General features: G+C 40.2%; 1 protein-coding gene across 1 annotated transcript in view; it reads left to right on the top strand.

Annotated features, from left to right (window-relative positions):
- abca4b (ATP-binding cassette, sub-family A (ABC1), member 4b) overlaps positions 1-26,545 on the top strand; it is a 150,764-nt gene that overhangs the window by 29,745 nt on the left and 94,474 nt on the right. The window contains exons 6-13 of the mRNA XM_043698840.1: positions 1,342-1,469; positions 13,242-13,439; positions 15,200-15,289; positions 17,099-17,339; positions 18,011-18,150; positions 19,036-19,152; positions 21,201-21,398; positions 23,516-23,721. Of these exons, the coding sequence (XP_043554775.1) occupies positions 1,342-1,469; positions 13,242-13,439; positions 15,200-15,289; positions 17,099-17,339; positions 18,011-18,150; positions 19,036-19,152; positions 21,201-21,398; positions 23,516-23,721 (1,318 nt within the window). The remainder of the gene's footprint in view (positions 1-1,341; positions 1,470-13,241; positions 13,440-15,199; positions 15,290-17,098; positions 17,340-18,010; positions 18,151-19,035; positions 19,153-21,200; positions 21,399-23,515; positions 23,722-26,545) is intronic.

The following is a 26,545-nucleotide window of genomic DNA, read 5'->3' as shown; positions in this document are numbered from 1 at the left end:
TCAAACAAATGAATGTTCTTTCTCACATTCCCACCTGCATCTGTTAGCCAAAACCTTAAATCTGTGTCCTGGAGTTCTTGCATCTCAGTGAATAGAAACACATTTTTCTTACCTACCCTGTCCAAGCCTGTCCTGATCATGCACATTTCTAACAAATCTCCCCACAATCTCCTTTGCTTCAAGGTGAACAACCCTGGCTTGTACAACCTAATCTTCTAAAATCCACTATTCCTGGAACTATTCTGGTAAATAACATTGTGCTCAAAGACACTTGGATCTTTCCTAAGATTTATTGACCAGTACTCTTGTAATGGCCTAACTAGAGGTTCAGCAAAACCTTACTGCTTTATACCAAAGACAAGTTTGTTTACGAAGCTTGTCAAACAGTCCCCCAATTTATGCCAATACCTTCAAAGATCTATGTACCTATGCCTCCAGGCATCTCACACCTCTCTATATTAAATTCCATCAGCCATTCGTCTGCCCATTCTATCAGTCTAGTTATGTCCTGGCACAGTCAATTTGTATCAGCCTCAGTGCTTACCACTCCTCCAACGTTAATCAAATCGCTCTTCCAAAGATCTGGCACAGTTGCAATGGGTTAAAAGGCCCCCTACTGTATTGTCAAATGTAATCAGTTACGTTAAGTACATACAAGTACATACAAGCAAAAGTTCTTGATTGGATGATTACTTATATGTATCTAAAAAGGCACGTAATAACACATGGGTTGATTGAAAGTTGATTTGACCATATCTAAAATGACATTTAACAACATGACAGTTGAGTGGAGTCAGGAGATAGATTAGATTAAATTACATTACATTACAGTGTGGAAACAGGCCCTTCAGCCCAACAAGTCCACACCGACCCGCCGAAGCGCAACGCACCCATACCCCTACATTTACCCCTTACCTAACACTACGGGCAATTTAGCATGGCCAATTCACCTGACCTGCACATCTTTGGACTGTGGGAGGAAATCGAAGCACCCGGAGGAAACCCACGCAGACACGGGGAGAATGTGCAAACTTCACACAGAGTCGCTTGAGGCGGAAATTGAACCCGGGCCTCTGGCGCTGTGAGGCAGCAGTGCTAACCACTGTGCCACCGTGCCACCCACTAATACAGACCTGTAATGTTTTATTCTGTGAATACATTTATCACAAGTGTAGACTAACTAATTTTTCCACAAATTAGCTATCAGATATAACATCTGAGATCTGCAATCTGACATTCTGACTAAAGTAGCAAGATAAAACAAACAAAAAAAATTGATAGGTCAAAAAAAACAATCTTTTTCTATTTTCTGTTTGCATGACACTCCTATTCTATTTGAAGGAAGAGGTATTCGAATCAGGGATATTCTGAAGGATGATGAAGTCCTGACCTCCTTTTTACTCAAGGAAATTGAACTCTCGGACTCTGTCGTTTATCAATTGATCAATGCCCAAGTGCGGCCTGAACAGGTGAGATTTGCTATGGTTCTGTTTCTCATGTGATAACATAAGCTATTCAGTAATGGGTAAGGGCCATTCTGACAATCAAATTCACTTTTGCCACTTTCTAAAGATGGCAACCTCAGACAAAGACTCATTCAACAAAGACCCAGCCAAAAATTCTATAATGCCATTTCTAATGAAATGTCATTGACCTTGAATGTTAGCCATTATAACTCATTCAAAACTCAACCGTTCAGACAAAATTGAAATCAAACATATTAAATCTGTTACTCTCAACAGCAATGCTATCTGACCTATTGAGTTTTCTTTTCTAGCATTATTTATTTTGTTTTTAAATTCCATAAAACCCTTGCAAATCAAATTATTAATATTTCTTCATTTAGAATTCCTTTCTCAACAAAATGTGACCCAGTTCCCTTTTAAAAGTATTAGATGCACCAGAGTACTCATTGTGAAGAAGCACAATATTAATTAATGTCACTGTTCTATTCTGGCTCATAGCATCATCCAGTGTCCCAGCTCCAGAGCATTTATGGATGTTGGTTATTTAATTAGAAATTTATTTGTGAGGGAGAAAGTTTATTGCCACGGAGATTCATCAGTCAGGCCATGCTCCAAGAACTCTCTCATTCAACTGGACTGAGTTGGTACAATCTACTCCTGGTACAGAGGAATCAGCATAATCACCCTTGGGTCAGGTGCCACCAGAAACCTGGCACAGAGAGAACATAGGAGTGACCTGCTATCAAGTCACCGAGCTTTACTTGCAAATGCTATATGCACCTGGAGGAGTGAAAACTGAAGACAAGGGACTTAGGCAACAACAGTGTCCCATTAACCTCTGTCCACTAAAAGGACGAGGGAAACAGACACATGGGAATACCATCATCTGCAGGTCTCCTTCCAAACACACACCATCCTGACTTGGAACTACATCTTTGTTCTTTCTTTGTTGCCTAGTCAAAATCCTGGAATTCCCTCCATAACAGTACTGTGGACAACCCAGCACCACGCAGACAGCAGCAGTTCAGTGTTCACCACCACCTTCTCAAGGTCAACTGGGGGTGTCCAATAGATTTTGGCCTCACTAGGGATGCCCTCATCTCATAAACAAATTGAAAGAAAGAACTTGTATTGAGATAAAAGCAAAATACTGTGTATGCTGGAAATCTGAAATAAAAACAAAGTACTGGAGAAACTCAGCAGGTCTCGCAGTATCTTGGAAGACAGAAACAGAGTTAATGCTACCAATATGATTATGACAGAATTCTGAAGATGACATTAACTCTGTTGCTGTCTCCACAGTTGCTGCCAGACATTACATGTTTCTTCAGCATCTTTTGTTTTTACTTAGCTTTATATGATGTATTTTATATAACAAATTGTTCTGAGGTGTGGCACAGGCACCTGATCAAACAAATCAACATTTCTGTGGCTGATATTGCTATTTCATCCCACTGTACAATTAAAAATCATAATCAAACATGTGCTAATTTTTAAAAGAGTGTTTAAAAAGAACAGATGAGAATCTGTTAGAAGGGATTTATTCACAAGTCCAGTGCAGACCCTTAACCAGAAGTTTTAGACACAGTGCAGCCCTTCACTCACTGAATGTCTGAGTGTTGAAGTAATTACAATCTGCATCAGAATGTTCCCTTTGGTAATGGTGTGTGGCCTCAAATTCTTTACCAGATGGAATGCACCAGTGTGGGAAGCAGCACTGACTGACAGTGCTGGGATAATAACAAAATTGAAACACAACTCTAAAGAATCTTTTCATATGCAAATAATAAAATAATGAGAAAACATCCACGTATGCTGTGATTCAAAATTACCCAGACATCAACTACCTTAACCTTTTTTAAAAAGCTTTCAGCCGGAGAATTCCTAAGGAGCTGTCAACACTTTAGTGACAGGGTTCTTTGACCACAGTATATTTCTGGGTGTTTGTGGTTATGACACATGGATAAGTCTTGAATAGCAATCTAGCAAACAAACAGTATAATATCTTTGCATCTCAAGCATAACTGCATAAATGTCAAATGATTTACAGAGGCTCACAAAGATTTGACTTGTGGTTTTACTGTTGAACACCACTTTTAGATTTGTGTTAAGCATTATTTATCAATTGATTAAATTAAAAGGTGCGTATCAAAAATTGAAGTTACCTAGAAGAATCTCTATTCAATTTAGCCCTTTCAAATAGACTGAGACATTCATGTGTTCTGTGCAACTGAAGCCAAAGGTCACAATGTATCTACATCTTGTTCTGCTGTTGAAACAATCTTGTTGCCTTCATAGTAGGCCCATAGTTGCAGTTCCTAAAGAACAACACTGATTTGAGCTGTTATTAGTATAAGTGAGATAAGCTGCAACTAGAGATCTCACTTCGCTGCAAGATCAGTACATTAAGCAAGCAAATCTTTAACCTGCTGTTGAAGAGTGTAAGCACTTCAACCTGTTGAGGAGTTTTGACACCTTCATGCACCCTCTCTGGATGCCCTTCTTATGAACGAGGCATTTTCGCATTGTCAGTCATGTTACTGGAGAATTACTGCTGACTCGGCATTATCTTTGTCCCTGAAATTGATTATTCTTCTTTGGAAGACAATAGGTTGAAATGTTGCTCATGTCATCTCATCATCTGCACCAAAGCCAAATCTACAGTTTGAAACAAAAGCAGAAATTGCTGGAAAAACTCAGCAGGTCTGGCAGCATTTGTGGAGAGATAGTAGAGCTAACATTTTGGGTCCAGTGACCTTTCTTCAGAACTGGCAACCACAGTTGTCTGTTGTTTTTGCAGTACCGTTCATTCATCATTCTAGTTTGCTGTCTGAGCAACTTCAGTTACAGATTTGTCAATGACTTCAAGTGGGTTGTACTGCACATTCCTTTTCTCCTCATCTACATCTTCTCACAAACTTTCATTTCTTCAATGATGATAAGTCTGTTTTGTAGTTTCCAATATTGTGCAATCACAGATTTAACAATAAGTTTAATTTCCATTGAGCTCTCTGACCATCACATTATTGATTGAGCCTCGTCTGCGACTAAGTGGCACCGGTGTATTCTTTTTAAGACATCTTCCCAAATAGAAACTAGAATAATAATCTTCAGCCATGTATTCTTAAGGTTTCCAAGTTTGTGAAATTCTGTTGGTCCTCAAAGTATGTGATCATGGCCAACTCACTGGACTCCTGGTTTGGCCATTAGTCACCAAAATTACAGTGAATGATAACACATTCTTGGTCCACCATCTTGTGGTCTCAGCCAATTTATTTAGCACCTGCCATTTTTCTGTGCATTTCACCAGTCTAGGCTGACCTTAAGATCAGCCATGTTCTCCTTATTATTTGCAACACTTCTACATTAACTTGCTACATTTCCTACCTTCTTCAAATTAATTAATATTCCCAGAATCAGGGTCTAATGTGCTACCATTTATTACTTCCCCCTACACCACTAATTTAAATCAATTGTGGATGTTGAGATCTTGCTATATGGTTTAGATTAGATTAGATTACCTACAGTATTTCAGCCTGGCCTTTCAGCCCCTCTTTGCCAGGAACAGTAGCAGGTTCCCAGATCATTCAAAATGCATTAAACAGAGTCAGCTATTAATATTTCTGATTATATACTAAATCATCAAATATAAGACCAGCTTTGATGGCAAGTATATAATTGTGCAAAATTGTGCTGGTCAGAAGATTGGGCAGAATATAAAGAACAGCAAAGAATAATAAATTGGGGGTGGCACAATGGCTCGGTGGTTAGCACTGCTGCCTCACAGCACCAGGGTCCCAGGTTCGATTCCACCCTTGGGTGACTGTGTGGAGTTTGTACATTGTCCCGTGTCTGCATGGGTTTCCTCCAGGTGCTCCAGTTTCCTCCCACAGTTAGGTGAATTGGCCATGCTAGATTATCCATAGTGTTAGGTGCATTAGTCAGAGGGAAATGGATGTGGGTGGGTTACTCTTCAGAGGGTCAGAGTGGACTTGTTGGGCCAAAGGGCCTGTTTCCACACTGTAGGGAATCTAATCTAATAACTAAAAGATTATTAAAAGTATAAGAACTGGAATAAAAGAAACAGCTAGCTTAAAAACATAAAAACAGGTAGTTAGATGTTCTACATTTGAAAAAAGGGTCAACAAAACGTGTGTTGGTCCTCCAGAAAATGACTGGCGAATGTATAATGGAAAATGAGAAAATCGCAGATGAATTGAACAAGTATTAACACTATTAATTCAGAAACTCAACCGATGTTATTGGGATCCGGGTTCAAATCCCACCATGGCAGATGGTAGAATTTGAATTCAATTTATAAAAACTTGAAATTACATATCTACTGATGACCATGAAATTATTATTCATTGTCAGAAAAACCTGGCGGATTGACTAATGTCCATTGGGGAAGGAAACCTCTATCCTCATCTGGTTTGGCCTACATATGATTCTGGACCCATAAAAATGTGGTTGACTCTCAACTCACCTCTGAAATTGCCAAGCAAAACATTCAGTTGTACTAATCGCTACAAAGTCTCAAAGAAATGAAACTGGCTGGATTACCTGTAACTGAAAAAGCCATGCCAACCTTGCAATGCCCTCCTTACTAACATCAGGCAGGAGACCTTTCTCACAGATTAGTCAAGCAACAGTCTGACATACTCATGGAGTCATACCTTATAGACAATGTATCAGACACCACCATTACCATCTGTGGATCTGTTCTGTCTCAACGGCAGGACAGACCCAGCAAAAGTAGCAGCACAGTGGTAAACAGTTGGGAGGGAGTTGCTCTGGAAGCCTTCAGAATTGACTCTGGACCCCGTGAAGTCTGATAGCTTAAACATAGGCAAGGAAACCAATAAGACACAATCTAATTATTGCCCCTTGACATTCAATGGTGTTACAATCACTGAATCAACCACTATCAACATCCTGAGTGACCAGAAACTCAGCTGGATTCACCACATAAACGCAGTGGCTACAAGATCAAGTCAGAAGCTAGGAGTACTGCAGTGAGTAACTCACCTCCAACTCTCCAAAGCTTGTCCATCATCTATAAGGCTCAAGTCAGTGGTGTGATGGAATACTCCCCATTTGCCTGGATGGGTGCAGCTCCAACAATACTCAAGAAGCTTGACACCATCCAAGACAAAGCAATATATTTGATTGGCTCTACATCCACAAGCATCCACTCCCTCCATCACTGACGCTCAGTAGCAGCAGTGTGTACTACCCACAAGATGCACCAAAGGTATTCCCCCAAGATCCTCAGACAGCACCTTCCAAACTCACAACCACTGCCATCTAGAAGGACAAGGGCAGCAGATAGATGGGAAGAGCACAATCTTCAAGTTCCCCTCCAAACAACTCACCATCCTGACTTGAAATACATCACCATTCCTTTACTGTCACTGGATCAAAATCCCAGAATTCCTTCCCTATTGGCATTAGACCATAAGACAGAGGAGGAGAAATGAGGCCATTCAGAGTCCATCAAACCTGCTCCACTATTCAATCATGGTGATAAGTTTCTCATCCCCATTCTCCAACCTCCTCCCTGTAACCCTTGATCCCTTTTACAATCAAGAGCCTATCTATCTCAGTCTTAATCACACTCAATGACCTGGCCACCACAGCCTTCTGTGGCAGTGAATTCCATAGATTCTCCACTCTCTGGCTAAAGAAGTTTCTCCTTATCTCCGTTCTAAAAGGTCTTCCCTTTACTCTAAGGCTATGCCTGTGGATCCGAGTCGCTCTGCCAATGGAAATATCTTCTCAACAACCACTCTGTCCAAACCATTACAATACTGTGTAAGTTTCAATTAGATTCCGCCACCCCCCCATCCTTCTAAACTCCATCAAGTATGGACCCAGAGTCCTCAAACGTTCTTCATATGTCAAGCTTTTTATTCCTGGGAGCATCCTTGTTAACTTCCTCTCCAGAGCCAGTACATCCTTCCTGAGATATGGCACCCAAAGCTGCACACAAAACTCAAAGTGTGGCCTGACCAGAGCCCTATAGAGCCTCAAAAGTACATCCCTGCTTTAATACTCAAGTCCTCTCAAAATAAATGCCATCTTTGCATTTACCTTCCTAACTACCGACTCAACCTGCAAGTTTACCTTGAGAGAATCTTGGACGAGAACTCTGAAGCCGCTTTGTACTTCAGTCTCCTGAATTACTCCCCATTTATAAAATGGTCCATGCCTCTATTCTTCCTACCAAAGTGCATGACCTCTCACTTTCTCACATTGTTCTCCATCTGCCATTTCTTTGCCCACTCTCCTAACCTGTCCAAATCCTTCTGCAGCCTCCCTGCCTCCTCAATACTACCTGTCCCTCCACCTATCTTTGTATTGTCTACAAACCTAGCCAGAATGTTCTTAGTTCCTTCATCTAGATCATTAATGTGTAAAGTGAAAATTTGTGGTTCCAACATTGAACCTTGTGGAACATCACTTGTCACCAGCTGTCATCCTGAGAAGGACCCTTTTATCCCCACTCTCTGCTTCCTGCCAGACAGCCAAGCTTCTATCCATGCTAGCACCTTGCCTCTGACACCATGGGTCCTTATCTTATTCAGTAGCTTTCTGTGTGGCACCTTGTCAAAGGCCTTCTCGAAGTCTAAATTGATAACATCCATTGGCTCTCCTTGGTCTAACCTGCTCATTACTCATTCAAAAAATTCTAGCAGATTTGTCAGGCATGACCTCCCCTTGATGAAACCATGCTGACTCTGCCCTATTTTACCAGACACTTGCAAGTATTCAGAAATCTCATCCTTCACAATGGATTCCAGGATCTTACCCAGGATGGAGGTTAGGCTAAATTTTCTGCCTTTTGCCTTACTCCCTTTTTAAACAGGGGTGACATGTTCACGATCTTCCAGCCCTCTGGGACCTTCCCTGTTTCTCGTTACTCCTGAAAGATCACCACTAATGCCTTCACTATCTCTTCAGCTATCTCCCTTAGAATACTGGGGTGTAGTCCATCTGGTCCAGATGATTTATCCACCTTCAGGCCATTCAGTTTTTCTAGCAACTTGTCCTTGATGATGGCCACCATACTTAGTTCGGCCCCTTCACTCTTTTGATTTTTTGGGGTCAACCTATAGCAGGTGAACTGCAATGGCTCAAGATGGCATCTCATTACCACCTTTTCAAGGGCACATGATTTTGTAAAAAATAAATCACTTCTAACCAATTTATTGGAGTTTTTTGAAAAGTGGATGCAACGTAGACTTTTAGAAACCATTTGATAAGGTGCCACACCGATGGTCACCGCAGAAAACAAAGGTGCAAGGGGTAACATATTGGTATTGAATATGAGGAAGCAGAGTCATTTTCTGGTTGGCAGGACATGGTGTGCCACAGGGATCAGTGCTGGGTCCTCAACGCTTTACAATTTAAGTAAATGATTCAGATGGAGGCACCTGAAGTAATGGTTGATAAATTTGCTCACATCAGAAAATTAGTAAGGAAAGTAAGTGATGAAGAGGATACAAAGAGACTACAAAATGATATCGGTAAGCTAGATGAGTCTGCATAGATCTGGCAAATGGAGTACAATGTAGTACAATATGAAATTGTTAATTTTGGCAAGAAGGATAAAAAATCCAAATGGTGAGAGGATGCAAAAGGGACTGGGTATCCAAGTGCGTGAATCACAACAGGTTAGTTTGCAGGTACAGCAAATAATTAAGAAAGCAAATAGAATACCATTTTTGTGAGGGGAATTGAATACAAAAGTAGGAAGATTATGCATCACTTATACAGGGCATTAGTGAGATACCACTTGGTGTACTGTATACTGTATTGGTCTCCGAGTTTAAAGAAAGATGTAAAAATGTTGGAGGCAGTTCAAAGAAGGTTTATTGGATGAATACTTGGGGGTCTTAGTTCAGAATCCTCTTAAGGTTAACATGAAGGCTCAGTTGGCAATTAGGAAGGCAAATGCAATATCAAACATTCATTTTGAGAGGGCTAGAATACAAGAGGATGGTGTACTGTACAAGGCTCTGATCAGACCACATTTTCAATATTGTGAGCAGTTTTTGGCCCTATCCCTTAGGAGACATGTGCTGACCTTGGAGAGGGACCAGGGAAGGTTCACAAGAATGATACTAGGAATGAAGGGCATGTCATATGAAGACTCTGGGTCTGTACCCGATGGAGTTTGAAAGGATGAGGGGGGATGTCATTGAAATTTACAGAATATGGAGAGGCCTGAGTAGAATGGACGTGGAGAAGATGCTTCCATTATAAAAGAGACTAGGATTCAAGGGCACAGCCTCAGAGCGAAGGATGAGGAGAAATGTCTTCAGTCCGAGGGTGGTGAATCTGTGGAACTCACTGCTGCAGAATGCTGTGGAGGCCAAGTCATTCAGTGTATTTGACTTAAATACCTATCAGAAATCGGTTCTTGACTGGTAAGGAAATTAAAAGTTACAGGGAGAAGGCAGGAGCATGGTCGATAAGTGGAGCAAACTCAAGGGGCAGAATAGTTTAATTCTAGCCATTTATTTTATAGTCCAAAAGGTAGTGGAGATAAAACCTCTGAGTAGTTTTAAGGCAGAGATAGATCGATTCTTGACAAGCAATGGGGTGAAAGGTTACAGAGGCAGGCAGAAATGCGGCATGATGGCTCAGTGGTTAGCACTATAGCCTCATAGCACCAGGGACCTGGGTTCGATTCCAGCCTCTGTGTGGAGTTTGCACATTCTCCCTGTATCTACATGGGTTTTCTCTGGGTGCTCTGGTTTCCTCCCGCAGGCCAGATGCCCATAATGTTAGGTATATTAGTTGGGTAAATATAGGGTTGGGAATGTGGGTGGGTTACTCTTCAGCAGGTTGGAGTGGGCTTGTTGGGCTGAAGGGCCTGTTTCCATTCAGTAGAGGATCTAATCTAAAATCAGATCCCCCATTATCTTAATGAATGGCAGGGCAGGCTCAAAGAGCCAAACCGCCTACACCTGCTCCTAGTTTGTATAAATGTTCAGATTTTTTGCCCATCTCTAAGTTTATTTGAACCGCGGCACCTGTGGAGCATAGCAGAGAGCAGTTTAGTGAATCAAGAAATCTAATGCTTGGCATCATTGATATAAAACAATAATTGGTCATATTGCAGTGTTTGGGAAGCCAATATTGAAATGAGCCTGGGGAGTTTAGTATAATATTACAGTGCTGTTGGCTGGGTACCTAGGAAAAACAGGGTGGTAACCACATAACCCACATCTCCCTTTAGGTGGGTGTATGCTCCATAGCAGCTGTTAAACTGATGAAAACCCTCCCACAGGAGCTGTGGTTCTGATCATCTGCTTTCAGCTGGAAGGGAGGGGTAAAGGAGGGAATGCTTTCCAATAAAGCCAAGAAGGATTCAAAACAAAATAAGTTGGCTCAATTTCAATACCTAAATCATAGCTCCTAACATCTTGTCCTTTAAACATCTTGAAATATTTGACCAGTCTGTTAAAAACATGCGCGTAATTAATCTTTTGACACATCAGCAATCCAATGACCCAGACAATGAACTATAATCAGGCTGAAAATATTTGTTGAGGTTAAATGCACAGTGGGATGATTATACTTCACTAAATTAATAAGATCACCACATTCTGTGCCTTCAGAGAGGTTGAAGCATGATATATTGATAATTTGCAAAGTTAACCTTGATTCTCTGACGAATCCAACTGCATCAACTGCTTCTGATGTCAGTTGCTTGGTTACCAAGAATTTGTCAACTTCAGGAATTGTGAGCTTTCATGAGTTGCTTTTGTCCAACGCAAGCAATTCTGGGAGAGACATGCAATTTAATTGATGAAGATAGATGGAAAATGTTATAGATGAGATAGTGGCAAAGTGGCACAGTAAAACACTTGAACATTTCGATTTGGCATTTGCAGTTTGACTTATCAATCTCAATTTGAATGTTCCCACAATGTTTTGACAGATGTATCAGAAGGGGAATTGATGAGCAATATCTTTAGATAGATTAAAATAAAATTAATGGAATTTTGTAATGCGTTCTTTTTCATCTTTTGATGCTATTTCTCTTCCCCACTCAACTCTGCCTGTGTCTTGACAAATCTGCTGCACAGAATATCTTATCTGGGAGAATGTTGCATCCTTCCACAAGACTGGAATCATCACATCCCCATGCTGCCGATCAGACATTTTGGGCTCTCCTATTCAGAGACTTGTTTGAATTTGTTTAAATAAGATGGTTGCATCAAAGTAGGAGCCAACAATAGCTTGCATTGCTGCAACAGTTAAACTAAAGTAGTGCAGAAACTTAATTCAAGGCATGACAGGAGCAATATTAGACAAAGTTTGATACCGAGCCACAAAGTAAAATAGTAAGACAAGTCACCAAAAGCTTCGTCTAAGACAGCAACTTAAAAGAAGAAAGTTGAGAGATATGGGCCAAGTGAAGAAAAATGGGATAGATTAGGTTAGGATATCTGGACGAGTTGGCAAAGAGTCTGCTTCCATGCTGTGCATCTCTATAACTCTATCACTCTATTGAGAGGTTTAGAACGGAAATCACAGAGCACAGAATCCTCAGCTAGAAGACACAGCGATCAGTAATGAATCAGTAAAACAAACAAGGGTAGGGCTTATATAATTAATGGTAGCACTTGGGTGGTGTTGTAGGACAGAGAGACCTAAAGGTGCAAGTACGTAATTCTTTGACGTTTGTGTCACGTATGGGGAGGGTGATTAAAAAGGCATTTGGCACACTTGCCTTCATTGTTCAGTCCTTTGAGTATAGTTGTTGGGAAGTCATGTTGAGACTGTACAGGACATTGGTGTGGTATCTTCTGGAATATTGTGTTCAGTTCTGGTTGTCCAGTTATAAGAATGATATTATCAAGCCGGACAGGGTTCAGAAGAGATTTACCAGAATGTTGTCGAATATGGAAGGTTTGAGTTGTAAAGATATGCTAGATAGGCACTTTTCTCACTGGAGTGTAGGAGGTTGAGAGGTGACCTTATAGAAGTTTATAAAATAATGAGGCGTATAGATAGAGTTAATGTTAGGTGTCTTTTCCTTAGGATGGAGGATTTCAAGATTAGGGGGCACATTTTAAGGTTAGAGGAGAGAGATTTTAAAAAGACATGAGGAGCTTTTTTTTACAAAGTGTGGTTCACAGCTGGAATGAACTTCCTGAGGAAATGGTGGATGTGGGTACAATTAAAATGTTTAAAAGACATTTGGATAAGTACTTGCTCAGGAAAGGTTCAGAGAGATATGGGCCAGAAGCAGGCAGGTGGGACTAGTTTAGTTTGGGATTATGGTTGACAAGGATTGGTTCAACTGAAGGGTCTGTTTCCATGCTATATGACTGTATGACTCTATGTACAAAATGCCAGAATTGCAATGCAAAGATGTTTAGGGGGATGAATAGAGCAGACATGGTTACAGCAGGATACAAATTTTAAAATTAAGTTGTTGCCAGACCTATTTGGGTCAGCAGCACAGCTTAATGGGTTCACAGGTATTCAGTTAGAAGCGGCAAAATTTGGATGAGCTCAAATTTACTTAAAGTTAAGAAGCCAGCCAAGTGATCATAGTTTCCATTTGTACACAGGAACGAGTGAAACTGAAATAGTAAAACCTGAGCACATTATAAATTATTTGGACCTAAGAGAATATTACCATTTGTGTATGTAAAAATATGTGTTGTGGTTTGGTTTTGAAAATGAATCTTACAAGCCAATTGGGAATTGTCAGCTAGATGTAATTGTGCTTGCAAATGTTCTTACTTCCAGTTTGCTTATGGAGTTCCAGACATAGCCCTCAAAGACATAGCATGCAGCCAAGTTCTGCTGGATCGTTTCCTAATCTTCATGAATCACCGAGGACTGCGCACTGTCCTGAATGGAATTTGTGTGCTTTCCCACCAACGGCTCCAGAGAATGGAAGATGCACTTTATGCAAACGTGGACTTCTTTAAACTCTTCCAAATGGTAGGTTTATTATTTTGGCCTTCTACTATTGTGGAAAAGTATATAACCAGTTATGAGTTATCTTCATTACATATACTTTTGACCTGTATAAAGTATCTGTAGTGACATCCATAAGTACGTCACATTGTGAAGAGTTGTCTGACTGAATATCTGCTTTCAAGGTGAAATTAGTCATTCATCTTGCACTGCTTAATATTTCCTTTTCTACATTCTCTGAGCACCCTATGGTGGATATAATCCAGTTATTAATAGGCAGAAAATTGCAGTATAACAGGGTCTAATAATATCCCTATGTGCAAAGGCTGAAGAGGTTGGGACTGTACTCACTGGAGTTTAGAAGAATGAGAGGTGATCTCATTGAAACATATGGGATTCTTAATGGGCTTGACTGGGCAAATGCTGAGAGAATGTTTCCTCTGATGGGAGAGTCTAGGACCAGAGGGCGTAGTCTCAGAATAAAGAGCCAATTTAAGGCTCAAATGAGGAGGAGTTTCTTTTCTCAGAGCATTGTGATTCTCTGGAACTCCTTGGCACAGAGAGCTGTGTGGGAAACGTCCTTGTGTATATTGTGTTGAGATAGATAGATTCTTGAGCTGTAGAGGAATCAAGAGTTATGGGAAAAGGGCAGGAAAGTGGACATGAGGAAAGTCAGATCGACCATGATCCTACTGAATGTTGGAGCATGCTAGAGCGGTTGAATAGCCTATTCCTATTCTTATTTCTTAAGTTAAAAATCACACAACACCAGGTTATAGTCCAACAGGTTTATTTGGAAGCACTAGCTTTCAGAGCGCTGCTCCTTCATCAGGTGGCTGTGGAGAATAAGATTTTAAGACACTGAATTTCTTAAGGTTTTGTGGTCTCCTTCCCAATGTCCAGTGTAGTTTCAAAGCAGGATAAGTCAATAACATATTTCACATAATCAGACAAAAAAGGATATTAGGGAAGGTTGGTCTTAAAGGGGGAGAGGTAAGGGAGTTTAACACATTACACCCAGATTATGTAACCCAAATATTATTGGCCTGACCCCTACAAAGCACATGTCAGGAGTGTGATGGAATACTCCCCATTTGCCTTATGGGTGCAACTCCAACAACACTCAAGACGCTTGACAAAGTGACCTACTTAATTGGCTAAACATTCACTTCCTCCATCACCAACGGTCAGCAGCAGCAATGTGCACCATGTACCAGATATACTGCAGAATTTCACCCAGGCTCCTTAGACAGTACCTTCCAAATGCATGTCCATTCCATCCAAAGGACAAAGGCAGCAGATATATGGAAACTCTATCACTTGCATTTTCCCTGGGAATCCAAGCAGCATCTAGGCTTGGAAACATATCGATTTTTCTTCAGTGGGTTAAAATCTGGCAACTCCTTCCTAAATCTGGGGGCTCCCTCATGAGTGAACCTACAGAAAATAGATTACAGCAGTTCAAGAAGGCAGTTCATCACTACCTGCTCAAGAGCAACAAAGGGCAGGCAATAAATACATGTCCCCCATAAGTGTCCATGTCCCCCATGAGTGAATTTCTAAAAAACCATTGGGTAAGGGGAGGATAAAATGCACAAGAAGCCAGATTCTGAAGGATGGAAAGATGTAAGGGAAGGAAATTGGATGAGGATTAGTTATGGGACTGTATGAGTTTACAGAAGTCGGGTGAGACTGAACCAGGTTGCTGCAACTTCAGCATTCTACTTAATTTAGAACTCCTGAAATGAAGATAAAAGTGTATAAACATGCTGTCTTCTTTTCAGCTTCCAAGAGTACTGAACCACTACTCGGAAGGAATAGATCTGCATTTTTGGGTGCGAATTATGAATGATGCATCACCCATATTAGAGGAGGTAAGGAAATCGACATACATTCTGCACACATGTTTAAGGACACTTGTACAAAGTTTCTCATGCATCCTAATACTGTCACTGAATCAGTACTAATAACCTTAAATCACTCTCATCAATGACTTTTGAGTTAAGTTATTCTGAGTTATATGGGACAGGTTCACACCCGCATGGAATTTAACTGAAAAAGATGTTAGTGCTCTGACTTTATATTACTCTAAAATTCTCACAGCAATATGTTACGTGATGTGTCCCATGCAAGTAGCCCATTGTTTGTAAAACTACTTTCGGCAATCAAAGCTAATCTAAGAGATTACATCAGGGTTGCCAATGCTGATTAGATGTGTTTGAGTTCCTTTCTTCATCTGCACCATAACCCCTCACACCACATTCCCATGTTGGCTCCTTAATCTGTTCACCCTGCTGAATCTTCCTACTCCAATTGGAAAACATCTAAACTCTTTATATGATGAAATGAATTTGAGCCTTCCCATCTCAAACTTTGTTTTAGAATCAGAGTGATAGAATCCCTACAGTGTGGAAGCAGGCTATTTGGCGCATCAAGTGCTCAGTGATTAGCACTGTTGCCTCACAGTGCCAGGAACCCGGGTTCGATTCCAGCCTCGGGTGCCTGTCTGTGTGGAATTTGCACATTATCCCCGTGTCTACGTGAGTTTCCTCCCGGTGCTCCAGTTTCCTCCCAAAAGATGTGCCGGTCACGTCAATTGGTCATGCTAAGTTGCCCATAGTGTTAGGTGCATTAGTCAGAGGGAAATGGGTCTGGGTGGGTTACTGTTCGGAGGGTCGGTGTGGACTTGTTAAACGAAGGGCCTCTTTCGATACTGTCGGGAATCTAATCTAAAATTCCACACTGACCCTCTGAAGAGCATCTCATTCAGACCCACAATCCTGTACCCTACATTTCCCATGGCTAACCCACCTAGTTTGCACATCCCAGGACACTATGGACAATTTTGCACGGCCAATCCACCTACCCTGCACATCCTTGCACTGTGGGAGGAAACCGGAGCACCCAGAGGAAACCCATGTAGGCACAGGGAGAACTCAACATGGACAGTCGCCCAAAGGTGGAATTGAACCCTGGATCCCTGGTGCTGTGAGGCAGCAGTGCAAGCCATACATGCCACCTTAATTCATAATTGAATGTGTTTGAAAAGGATAGGAACAAAACCTTAACACCTATGATTTGTCTGTCAGGCTACACGGAATCATGTCCTGGAAATTTAATAATTTAATTATCGTATATTCCAGGATTATTTTTGTTCAAAATTTCATCGTCAGACAAAATAATTTTCCTCTATCTGCTCTATTGAATATTTTACTGAATGCAATGTCAGCATGATTTGGAGATGCCGTGTTGGACTGGGGTGGACAAAGTTAAAAAAAAATCACACAACACCAGGTTATAGTTCAACAGGTTTATTTGGAAGCACTAGCTTTTGGAGCGCTGTTCTTTCATCCGAAAGCTAGTGCTTCCAAATAAACCTGTTGGACTATAATCTGGTATTGTGTGATTTTTAACAATGTCAGTATTGCATCGTAAATGGTGTGTTTGAACTCTATAGAATGTTAACAACAGAAATGAAGAGCAATGTCATTCTATGCTATTCATCAAAGGTCTCCCTGAAATATTCTTTCTCTTTCTGACATTAGCTTCATGTTTTCAGGACTTTCCATTTTTATTTTTGTTTTCAGCATTCTTTTCATTGATGCATTTATATATTTATTCAAAACAAGTGTGAAGGTGATCACCTCTCATGACTTTTTTTTGTTAAATTGTTCTCCACTCAGTTTATCACAAAGGACAGCTTTCAAGAATTGCTCCAAGTGATTTACCCATTCTTTACTGAAGATGGACCAGCCACATTCAGTCAGTTGATGGAACTGTTGTCAAATTTAATTTGCGGATATCCTGAAAATGGAGGCTCTCGTGTTTTCTCTTTCAACTGGTATGAAGATAACAATTACAAGGCTTTTCTTGGAATTAACAACACAAAGAAAGAGTCAAAATATGCTTATGATTACACAACCAGTAAGTATTAACTCATTAAACATGACATTTTCTCTAGTAATTTTAGATAGCGATAAGAAGTTGAATGTTGGATTCTGAAGGACTAAAATGTGTACCCTTTGAATTTGAAGTTCATATTTTGTTGGATTCGAGTATCCACTGTCAGGTTGGTTCGGGCGTTTAGACACGTTGGACTGCCTTGGGTTTGAAGGCTGTGTTAAGGAATGGCATCCCATCTAACTGACAGAACCAAATAAAATGGCTACCTGTGTGACCACCAATCTTCCGGAACTGAATGTAAAACCTTCAATCAAAAACTCCCATCCACAACATGATCTTGTGCACTTCCTGGGACAGAAATGAAGTCAAGTAAAAGTTTTAAAATAGCCCAACAGACTGATGTGCAGGTTTCCTGCCTCTAGCCAGGACCACCTATGCATAACTAAGATGGTTCATTAAGAACTTATTGAGGCCAGTTGAAGAGGTCTGTGTAGCCATGATTCCTAAGCCTGAGTGGCCTTTGCCGAACTTTTAACCTAATAGATGTCACCACCTGTGGAGGGAAGAGTTTTGCTAGTGAGAAGTGAAGGTCAAGCATGCATACATATCGGATTTTATGTAATTATGATCTGGTTTACTAGAATTTAACATCAGATTGTGATGATACAAACAGTAATGTTTGCTCTTTATAGCTCCATTCTGTAATGCACTAAATCAAAACATGGAGTCCAACCCTGCAACCAAGATAGTGTGGAATGTGGTGAAACCATTACTGATGGGAAAGATTCTGTTTGCCCCAGATTCTCCTGCAACCCAACAGCTGATAAAAAATGTAAGAACATTTTTCTCATAAAAATAATTTTTTACTTGTTTTAAATGGCTAATTTTGGTAGTTTCAGTTTTTGCCACACAGTATCTAAATAATATTATATCTATGCATTTGTGAAATCCTCATCTCTTAATAGGAAAATTTATCAATATAGAATGTCAATTATGTTTAAAATTAATTGTGAATTTTAACACCATGTAAAATTGAGGTCATCATAGCAAATTGTTTGTCATTGTCCTAATAATGTGGGGTGCAAACTTCGGATAAATAAGCATGTAAGATGGTAACAATTTAAGTTGTGTACTATTCCACTTCATAAAAATAATAAACTGCTACCAAAAGCAGAGATGCAGGTCATCTGCAACTACCATTGTTAGGCACTTGACCAGATATGAAAGTGTTAAATTGTATACTTTTAAGAAATGGCTGAACTATATGGCTAGATGTGCTGCTGACAAACGCTTGTTAGATTAATATATTATTGTCTGTTTTCTATGCTCTATGTAAAAAGTAATTTTGTCTGTTGAATCGGGAAATATATTCCTTGTGCCATTCTGTTTTGTTAGAATTTTGAAAAGGTGCCCTTGCTCAGATGAAGGGAAGCTGGCAAATAGTGAATGCACACTCCAGAATCTCTGATTTCCAATCTGGCATACAATGAACTTTACATCTGGTCTTCATTGTACATGCCAATTTATGTTACTGACTTAATTTTTCACAGAAGCGCATTTACAGGTTTTACTATTGCTGACTCAAGGCAGTAGCAGTTCAGATGAATGATCAGCCTGGGCGTTTGCAGTAGCAGAAGTTGTTCAGACACATGTTACATACCTTTGACTATTAAGTAGTTAAATACATTGATGAAAGTTGATGGAACTTTCTTCACAGGCTAATGTCACATTTGAAGAGCTACACAGACTTAAAAGGATTGGAAAGATTTGGGATGAGGTGAAGCCTCAGCTGTGGAATTTCTTCCAAAACAGTGTACAAATGAACATAATACGTGTAAGTATTGGTCACCAGGACAAAGCGTGACCTTAGCTGCCAACCATCCACCTCTTAGTTCTTTAGCTTCTGTTCTCCTGTTTGTTTTTAATGATTAGTTGTCTGTGATAGAGATAACAGCAGATTAAAGATGTTTAACATTTTCCTACTTCCATTGTTTACTCTACCTGGTCTTATATGGCCTGTTTGTTCTCAGCCTGTACTTTGCATGTCCTTACCATGTCAAGCATGATCATTCATAGTGACAGGCGAGACTATCATAGATGGCTACTGTAAGGATAAATTGTCGATATTAAAAAATTCTACAATGCCTAACTATTTATAAAAGATGAATATACCTTCTTCATGGAAATCCCACACAAATGTGAGTTTATGTTGAAGAGGTTTATTTAGATTGTTATTAGACAGTTACATGAACGGAGGCAGGGTAACCTTAATCCAGCTCCAAGAGAGAATGTGCCAACACCACAACGCTGCCCCTAACAAGGTATCAATTGTTACTCTCAGTTTGAGGTGCCAACAATTCTGGGAGGTGAGAAATGTTGAACCATTGTTGTAAGGGTGCTTTTCTAATGTTGCAGCTTTGGTGCATTGTTGGAATAGAAAAGATAAAGAGCTTTGCACTCCATATAATCATTCTATACATAGCACAGGAATGTTTAAAGGAAATCTAAAATGGAGTATGTTCAATATGAGTTTTCATAGGCTCAACTTCTCCAACACATTTTTTTTTAGGAATGACCTAACAACAGGAGACAGAGAGTGGTGGTGGAGGGTTGCTTTTTGGACTGGAGGCCAGTCATGTGCAGTGTTCCACAGGGATCAGTTCTGGATCCTATTTTGTTTGTCATTTATATAAATGATTTGGATGAGAATATAGATAGTATGATTAGTAAGTTTGCAGATAATACCAAAATTTGTGGCATAGTAGACAGTGAAGAAGGTTTTCTAAGGTTACTAAGGAATCTTGTTCATATGGGTCAATGAAAAATGGCAGATGGAGTTCAATCTGAATAAATGCAAGGTACTGCATTTTGGTACAACAAACAAGGCAGGACTTATACAATTAATAGTAGGGCCTCAGGTAGTGTTGTAGAACAGAGAGACCTAGTTGTTCAGGTACATAATTCTTTGACGTTTGTATCACATATAGACAGAGTGGTTAAAAAGGTGTTAGCACGCTTGCCTGTATTGCTCAATCCCTTGAGCACAGGAGTTGGGAAGTCATGTTGAGGTTGTACAGGACATTGGTGAGGCCTCTTCTGAAGTCCTGTGTCCAGTTCTGGTCACCCTGTTAAAGGAAGAATATTATTAAGCTAGAGAGGATTCAGAAAAGATTCGCCAGGGTGTTGTCAGGTATGGATAGTTTCAGTTATAACAAAAGGTTGGATAGGCTGGGACTTATTTCACTGGGGCATAGGAAGTTGAGAGGTGACCTTATAGAGGTTTATAAAATCGTGAGGTAGAACATAGAACACAGAACATAGAACAATACAGCGCAGAACAGGCCCTTCGGCCCTTGATGTTGCGCTGACCTGTGAACTATTCTCAGCTCGTCCCCCTCCTCTATCCCATCATCATCCATATGCTTATCCAAGCTTTGTTTAAATCTCCCTAATGTGGCTGAGTTAACTACATTGGCAGGCAGAGCATTCCATGCCCTTACCACTCTCTGAGTAAAGAACCTAAGTAGGGTTAACAATAGGTGTCTTTTCCCTTGGAAGGGGAATTTCAAGACTAGGAGACATATTTTTAAGGTGAGAGGAGAAAGATTTAAAAAGGATATGAGGGGCAAACGTTTTACACAGATGGTGGTTCACATGTGGAATGAACGTCCTGAAGAAATGATAGATGTGGGTACAATTACAATGTTTAAAAGACATATAATACATGAGCTGGAAATGGACCAGGACCAAATAGGTGGAATTAGTTTAATTTGGAATTATGTTTGGCATGGACTGGTTGGACTGAAGGGTCTGTTTCCATGCTGTATGACTCTATGACTATGATCTATTTTTGATCCATTTACCACTCTTTATTTCTAACAGGACTCAATAAAAAACCCCACAGTATCATATTTCATAAACAGACAACTGGAAGACATAGACTTGACAGCTAAGGACATTCTAAACTTCCTATACGATAGACAATCTATTGAACATGCAGAAGAGATTCCAAACTTCAACTGGCAAAATATTTTTAATATAACAGATCAACTCTTAAGCATATTCAATAATTACATGGAGGTAAGAAAACAGTCAAATTTAATTGGAATGTGATTGTGTTGCAAAAGTTAACTATTTTATGTTGTTTTTGCAGCATGTGTTCGCTAAGTATAAGCAAGAGAACACTATATGTTGACAAACAAGTCATCTCAGCATAGGACAAGATGGACGTCATAAAAAATACTATTCATTGATTCAGACGTTGTAGGCAAAACTGGAAAGGCCAACATTTGTTGTCTGTAACAGCCCTTGAGAAAATGATGATGAATCACTGCAGTCCATGTGAAGGATTCTCTCACAGGCTGATAAGGAGGGAGTTCCATGATTTTGACCAAAAGTCATTGAAGGAACAGCAATATTTTCTAAGTCAGGAAATAATGGTGTTCCCAGGTGGAAGCTGACCTTCTTTCCGTCATATCTTTGACCTCCATTAGCAAGCCCATCCAAAACTCAGCTGCCTAGATCCTAACTGGCACCCAGTCCCATTTACCATCATTCCTGCTCACTGCCTACATTAGCTGCAGATCCACCAATGCCTTCATTTTAAAATTCACATTCTCATGCTCAAAATCCCCTTGGTCCATATCTCTGTAACCTCCTCCAACCCTACCATCCTCTGAGAACTGCGTTTCTCAAATTCTGACCCCACTTCCCCTATTGGCATCTGTGCCCTGCGTCATGTTTTGGAATTCGTGTGCCAAACCCTTTAGCCTCATGACTCGCTCCTTTAAGATATTGCTTTAAGCGCACCACTTTGACTAAAACTGCAGTTACATGTCAATATCACCTATTTTTGACTCAATATCAATGTCTTACTGATTACACTATCATGAAGCATTTGGAATATCAAAGTTCCAATATAAATGCAAGTAGTTGTTGTTGTGATGTCCATTTGTTTCATTCTCATTCAAGAGGTCTTTGTCTCCTCATTTCACATGAGGATCAACATTCTTTGGTTGAGAAACTGGAGCTTCAGTGGAATGCTGTGTTTCTATTGCACTTCACTCCAAGATAACTGCAGTGCTCTCGGCTTCTTGTAGTCTTATCTTCAACGTTAATAAAACTAATCTGTTTGTGCCAACACATTTTACTGGTATCAGTTTGAAAATTGAGAATTACACTGGGTATTTAGACAATCTTAACTTCATTCCCTAGCAACTACATTTACTTCAGTGACCATCCAATCACTAGATAATGTGTCTTGACATTATGACAACAGTGTAGGATTAAAAGCCTTATCAAAACTTTAAGGTAAAGTAATTGAGGGTTAATGTCTCCTAATAGCACACTCAGACAAAAAATCAAAGATGTTACCTAACTCCTAACTCTGTAACACATGACAATGAAGTGAAATGTGCCCATTTAATCTGAATCATTTCTCCACTATAGGAATACACTATTCATCATCCCTCTATGGCTTTACCTTTTGAAAAAAAAACATGTACCTGGAGCAACTCCTATTCAATTGACCTTTTCAAAGATCACCAAGTAGATATAGGTGAGAAAGGGCATTCAGATCACGTTTGTTCATACACCTGAAACAAATGCACTTGTTGCTATCATGGAATCTATTAGTTCCTTAAAAAATTCCAAGAGTAAAGACTTCAGTTCTCTGTTCAAAAGTGAACCTCTGTTTGTTGATCACTTTTTACAAGAGGAATTTTCTGATGCCAATCTTCTATTTACCCTCCAGTTTGGAACCTGTGTCCCTTTGTCAGACAGTCAAAATTCAGGTTTAAGTAGTTTTCCAGATTGGGTTTTTTATTCTATCAATGAAAGCTACATGGATGGGGAAGAGAATTGGTGGATGCAGAGTTTTGGAGGATCAAATGCTATTTACCTCTTGGCTTTCATGTCTTAATTTGTTCCTTAAAACCTTTTAAAGCAAGTATTTGGTTGCCAGGTGGGATACTACATGTTAGAACAATCCTGTGAAATGTCTTTATTACATTAAAATTACAACATAAATGGAAAAGACAAAAAGTGTGACAATTTAAAGACATCGACGGGGTCAAAGCAGGTTAATTACTGGTTTGCGTTTTAAGCAAATAGTTAGAGGCACCATTAGTTGTTATCTTCTCACTCTGTTATTTGTTAGGCTGTGCATTTAAGGTCATAACCTCTTTTGTTATTTGCAGTGTTTAAACCTGGATAAATTCGAAGGCCTTTCTGACGAAGGGCAGCTCACCCACCGGGCACTTTACTTGTTGGAGGAAAACAAGTTTTGGGCTGGGATTGTGTTTGTGGACTTACACCCCTGGTCGAACAAGCTTCCAACGCACGTGAAATATAAAATCCGAATGGACATTGATGCAGTGGAACGAACAAACAAAATAAAAGACAGGTTCGTTTCATTGGTGTGTGAGAACAGAATTCCTGTCAGCGAAATGCACTAACAACTGCAAATTCTCAGCAAGTTCATAAAACGCCATAGGGAAAATCTCATTCCACAGAGAGAGGAATATCCAAACGATAACCTGCAGGCACTGCACCACCTGCAAGCCCTGTCCCTCTGACCGGCTGACTACCGTAATTTGCTTTTTTCCAGTCTCCCCTGGATTTGGACAACATATTACTTTTGAATGTGACCAATGATTGAGGAAGAGGCAAAGTATGAGTGTTATTTCCAATGTCATAGGGTCAATTTAATTTTAGTGCCTCCTGTAAATTTCCTGCAGAGGTGTAGGGTATAGGCAGGGCCCATTGTGTGATTTGCATCACCCCCTTCCCACCTCCCTCTGTACTTTACATAACTGCAAAGTGTTGTAGATGTTGGCAATCTAAAATACAGAGAATATTGACAGTACTTAGCAAGCCTTGCAGCCTCTGAAGACAGAGAATGTTTCGCGTCAGTTACCTTTTATCAGAAATCAGGAGTCAGGAACAGGGAACAGGGAATGTGTGTTGGAAATGACTAGAGACAGAAGGGCTATGAGTGAGTGATGGGATGTAAGGTCCAATAGAAGATTGCAAAGATTGGTTGGAGCTAATCCATAGATTTGAAAAGATTTGGAATGTTTTGCCCATAACAATGTTGGGTTCTGTTTAACAGAAAACATTGAGAGTAACAGAACAGAACCTTAAACTAAAGGCGAGAACCAAAAATACATTTAAAGGTTCTCTGGTTCTGCCTCACTGATCTATCCTGTGCAATGTTTTTAAGTACCTAACTCTTTTAGAAGAAATCATAGCCTTTTCTGTGCTGGTATTTTGTGATGGGCCGAACAATACAATAAATATCATGTCCATTGGCAGAGCCAAGAAATGCTATTGTTAGAATTCGAGGCATTGAAACAAAATTCCTGAAGCAGACGTATTCTCTCCTTGAATTGTAACTCTTATACAATGGATGACTGTTTCATACACTGAATCAAAGTACAATCATTTGAATGATCCCCATGGATGCTGAGTCCATTGAGGTTTGGTGCAGCTCTTTCTTTATCATTCCTCTTTGTTTCATGATGTTTTGTTATTTCTTCCCCCCGCCCCCCCAACCCTATTTCAGTGTTGTACATGGCTAAATATAAAATACTTTTATCTCTATGAACTGGGTAGTAATCAGGTAGAGTGGAATACCCACTGTTTTAAAGAGCTAATGTTATTTTCATTGCCCACAATGTTCCATTTTCTCTTGGAATGAAACATACCACTTGCTCACACCTCACTCCCCAGTATAGTCTCTACTCCAGGAGCATCCAGCCCCAGTCACACTGCCGACTGTATGGAGAACAGTGTACAGGATGCCTTGCTCGCTCAAATAAACAGTAATATGAAAACAAAGTTAGACTGCATAATCTGATCTTTTCATTAGCATGAGAATGCATTAGTGCCAAAAGTATGATTTATGCTATTATTATAGGGCCACTGTGGTTAAATCAAAACAGCCACTTGGACAAAGAGACTCTATTACAGTTGTTATGATGGTTCCGTAGGGAAAGGCACTACATAGTGAAGACTTGGGCCATACAGATTACCATGTTCTTCAAGCTTGATGCCTAGTCTGTACTAAGTTACCTGAAACAGCTGAATGGTGCAATCACCCCACATGTTCAGAGGTGGATAGAGAAAATCGAACAACATCAACACCACACCGATTACAATTTTTAGATTAGAGTGGTGCTGGAAAAGCACAGCAGGTCAGGCAGCATCCGAGGAGCAGGAAAATCGACGTTTCGGGCAAAAGCCCTTCATCACTGATTACAGCCCACTGACTTATTAGGAAATAATAATAGGCAAGAATAGACTAAGGTGCGTTATCCCTGTGGTCATCTGATTTGATAGTAATATTTTTGTTCAGATGTACAGAATGGTACAAAATACTGAGGGCAGTAGCCTGACCCCCTCAATTTGGAGGACAAAGTGTTGTGAACAGACTTTATTTACTCCTTGTCCTTTTGTTGTAATGTTGGTGGCACTGACAAGGACACTGACATTTGTTACACATCCCTCACTGTCCTGGAATAGAGCATCCTTGTTAGGTCATCATAAAGGGCAGTTAACATCCAATCACATTGCCATAGATCTGGAGTCACGTGTAGACCAGACCAGATTTCCTTCTCGAAAGGACATGAGTGAATGAGGTGGGTTTTTAATAACAACAATGATTGCTTAATGGCCACCTTCACTGAAACTAGCTTTCAATTCCAGAATTTATTAATGCGGATTAACTCCCACTAGCTGCCGTGGTGGAACTTGAACCCCTGTCCCCCATCGATTAGCCTGAAAGTCCGGATGACTCCTACAGAGCCATTACCATCATGTCACCAGCTTTCCCATAAAGAGGCCTAACTGGCCATTCCATTTTTCCTCCATTTCCATCTTGCTCCTCACAGATAGCCTTGTTAAACCCCACCTTTTGCATCCATCCATAAATCCCTTCACAATTTCATTCACTCTACTTCTGAAAACTCCATCCCTGTACGGTCCCAGTCGAAAAGTGTGGGGCTGGAAAAACACAGCTGGTCAGGCAGCATCCGAGGAGCAGGAGAGTCGATGTTTCGGGCATAAGCCCTTCACATTCCTGATGAAGGGCTTATGCCTGAAACATCGATTCCCTGCTCCTCGAATGCTGCCTGACCAGCTGTGTTTTTCCAGCGCCACACTTTTTGGCTCTGATCTCCAGCATGTGCAGTCCTCACTTTCTCCTGTATGTTCCCACATTTTCAGGT

The sequence above is a fragment of the Chiloscyllium plagiosum genome, chromosome 11 (genome assembly GCF_004010195.1).
Source record: "Chiloscyllium plagiosum isolate BGI_BamShark_2017 chromosome 11, ASM401019v2, whole genome shotgun sequence".
Classification (NCBI taxonomy): domain Eukaryota; kingdom Metazoa; phylum Chordata; class Chondrichthyes; order Orectolobiformes; family Hemiscylliidae; genus Chiloscyllium; species Chiloscyllium plagiosum.
Note: the sequence above shows the minus strand (reverse complement) of the source record. Positions and strands in the feature narration are given on the sequence as shown.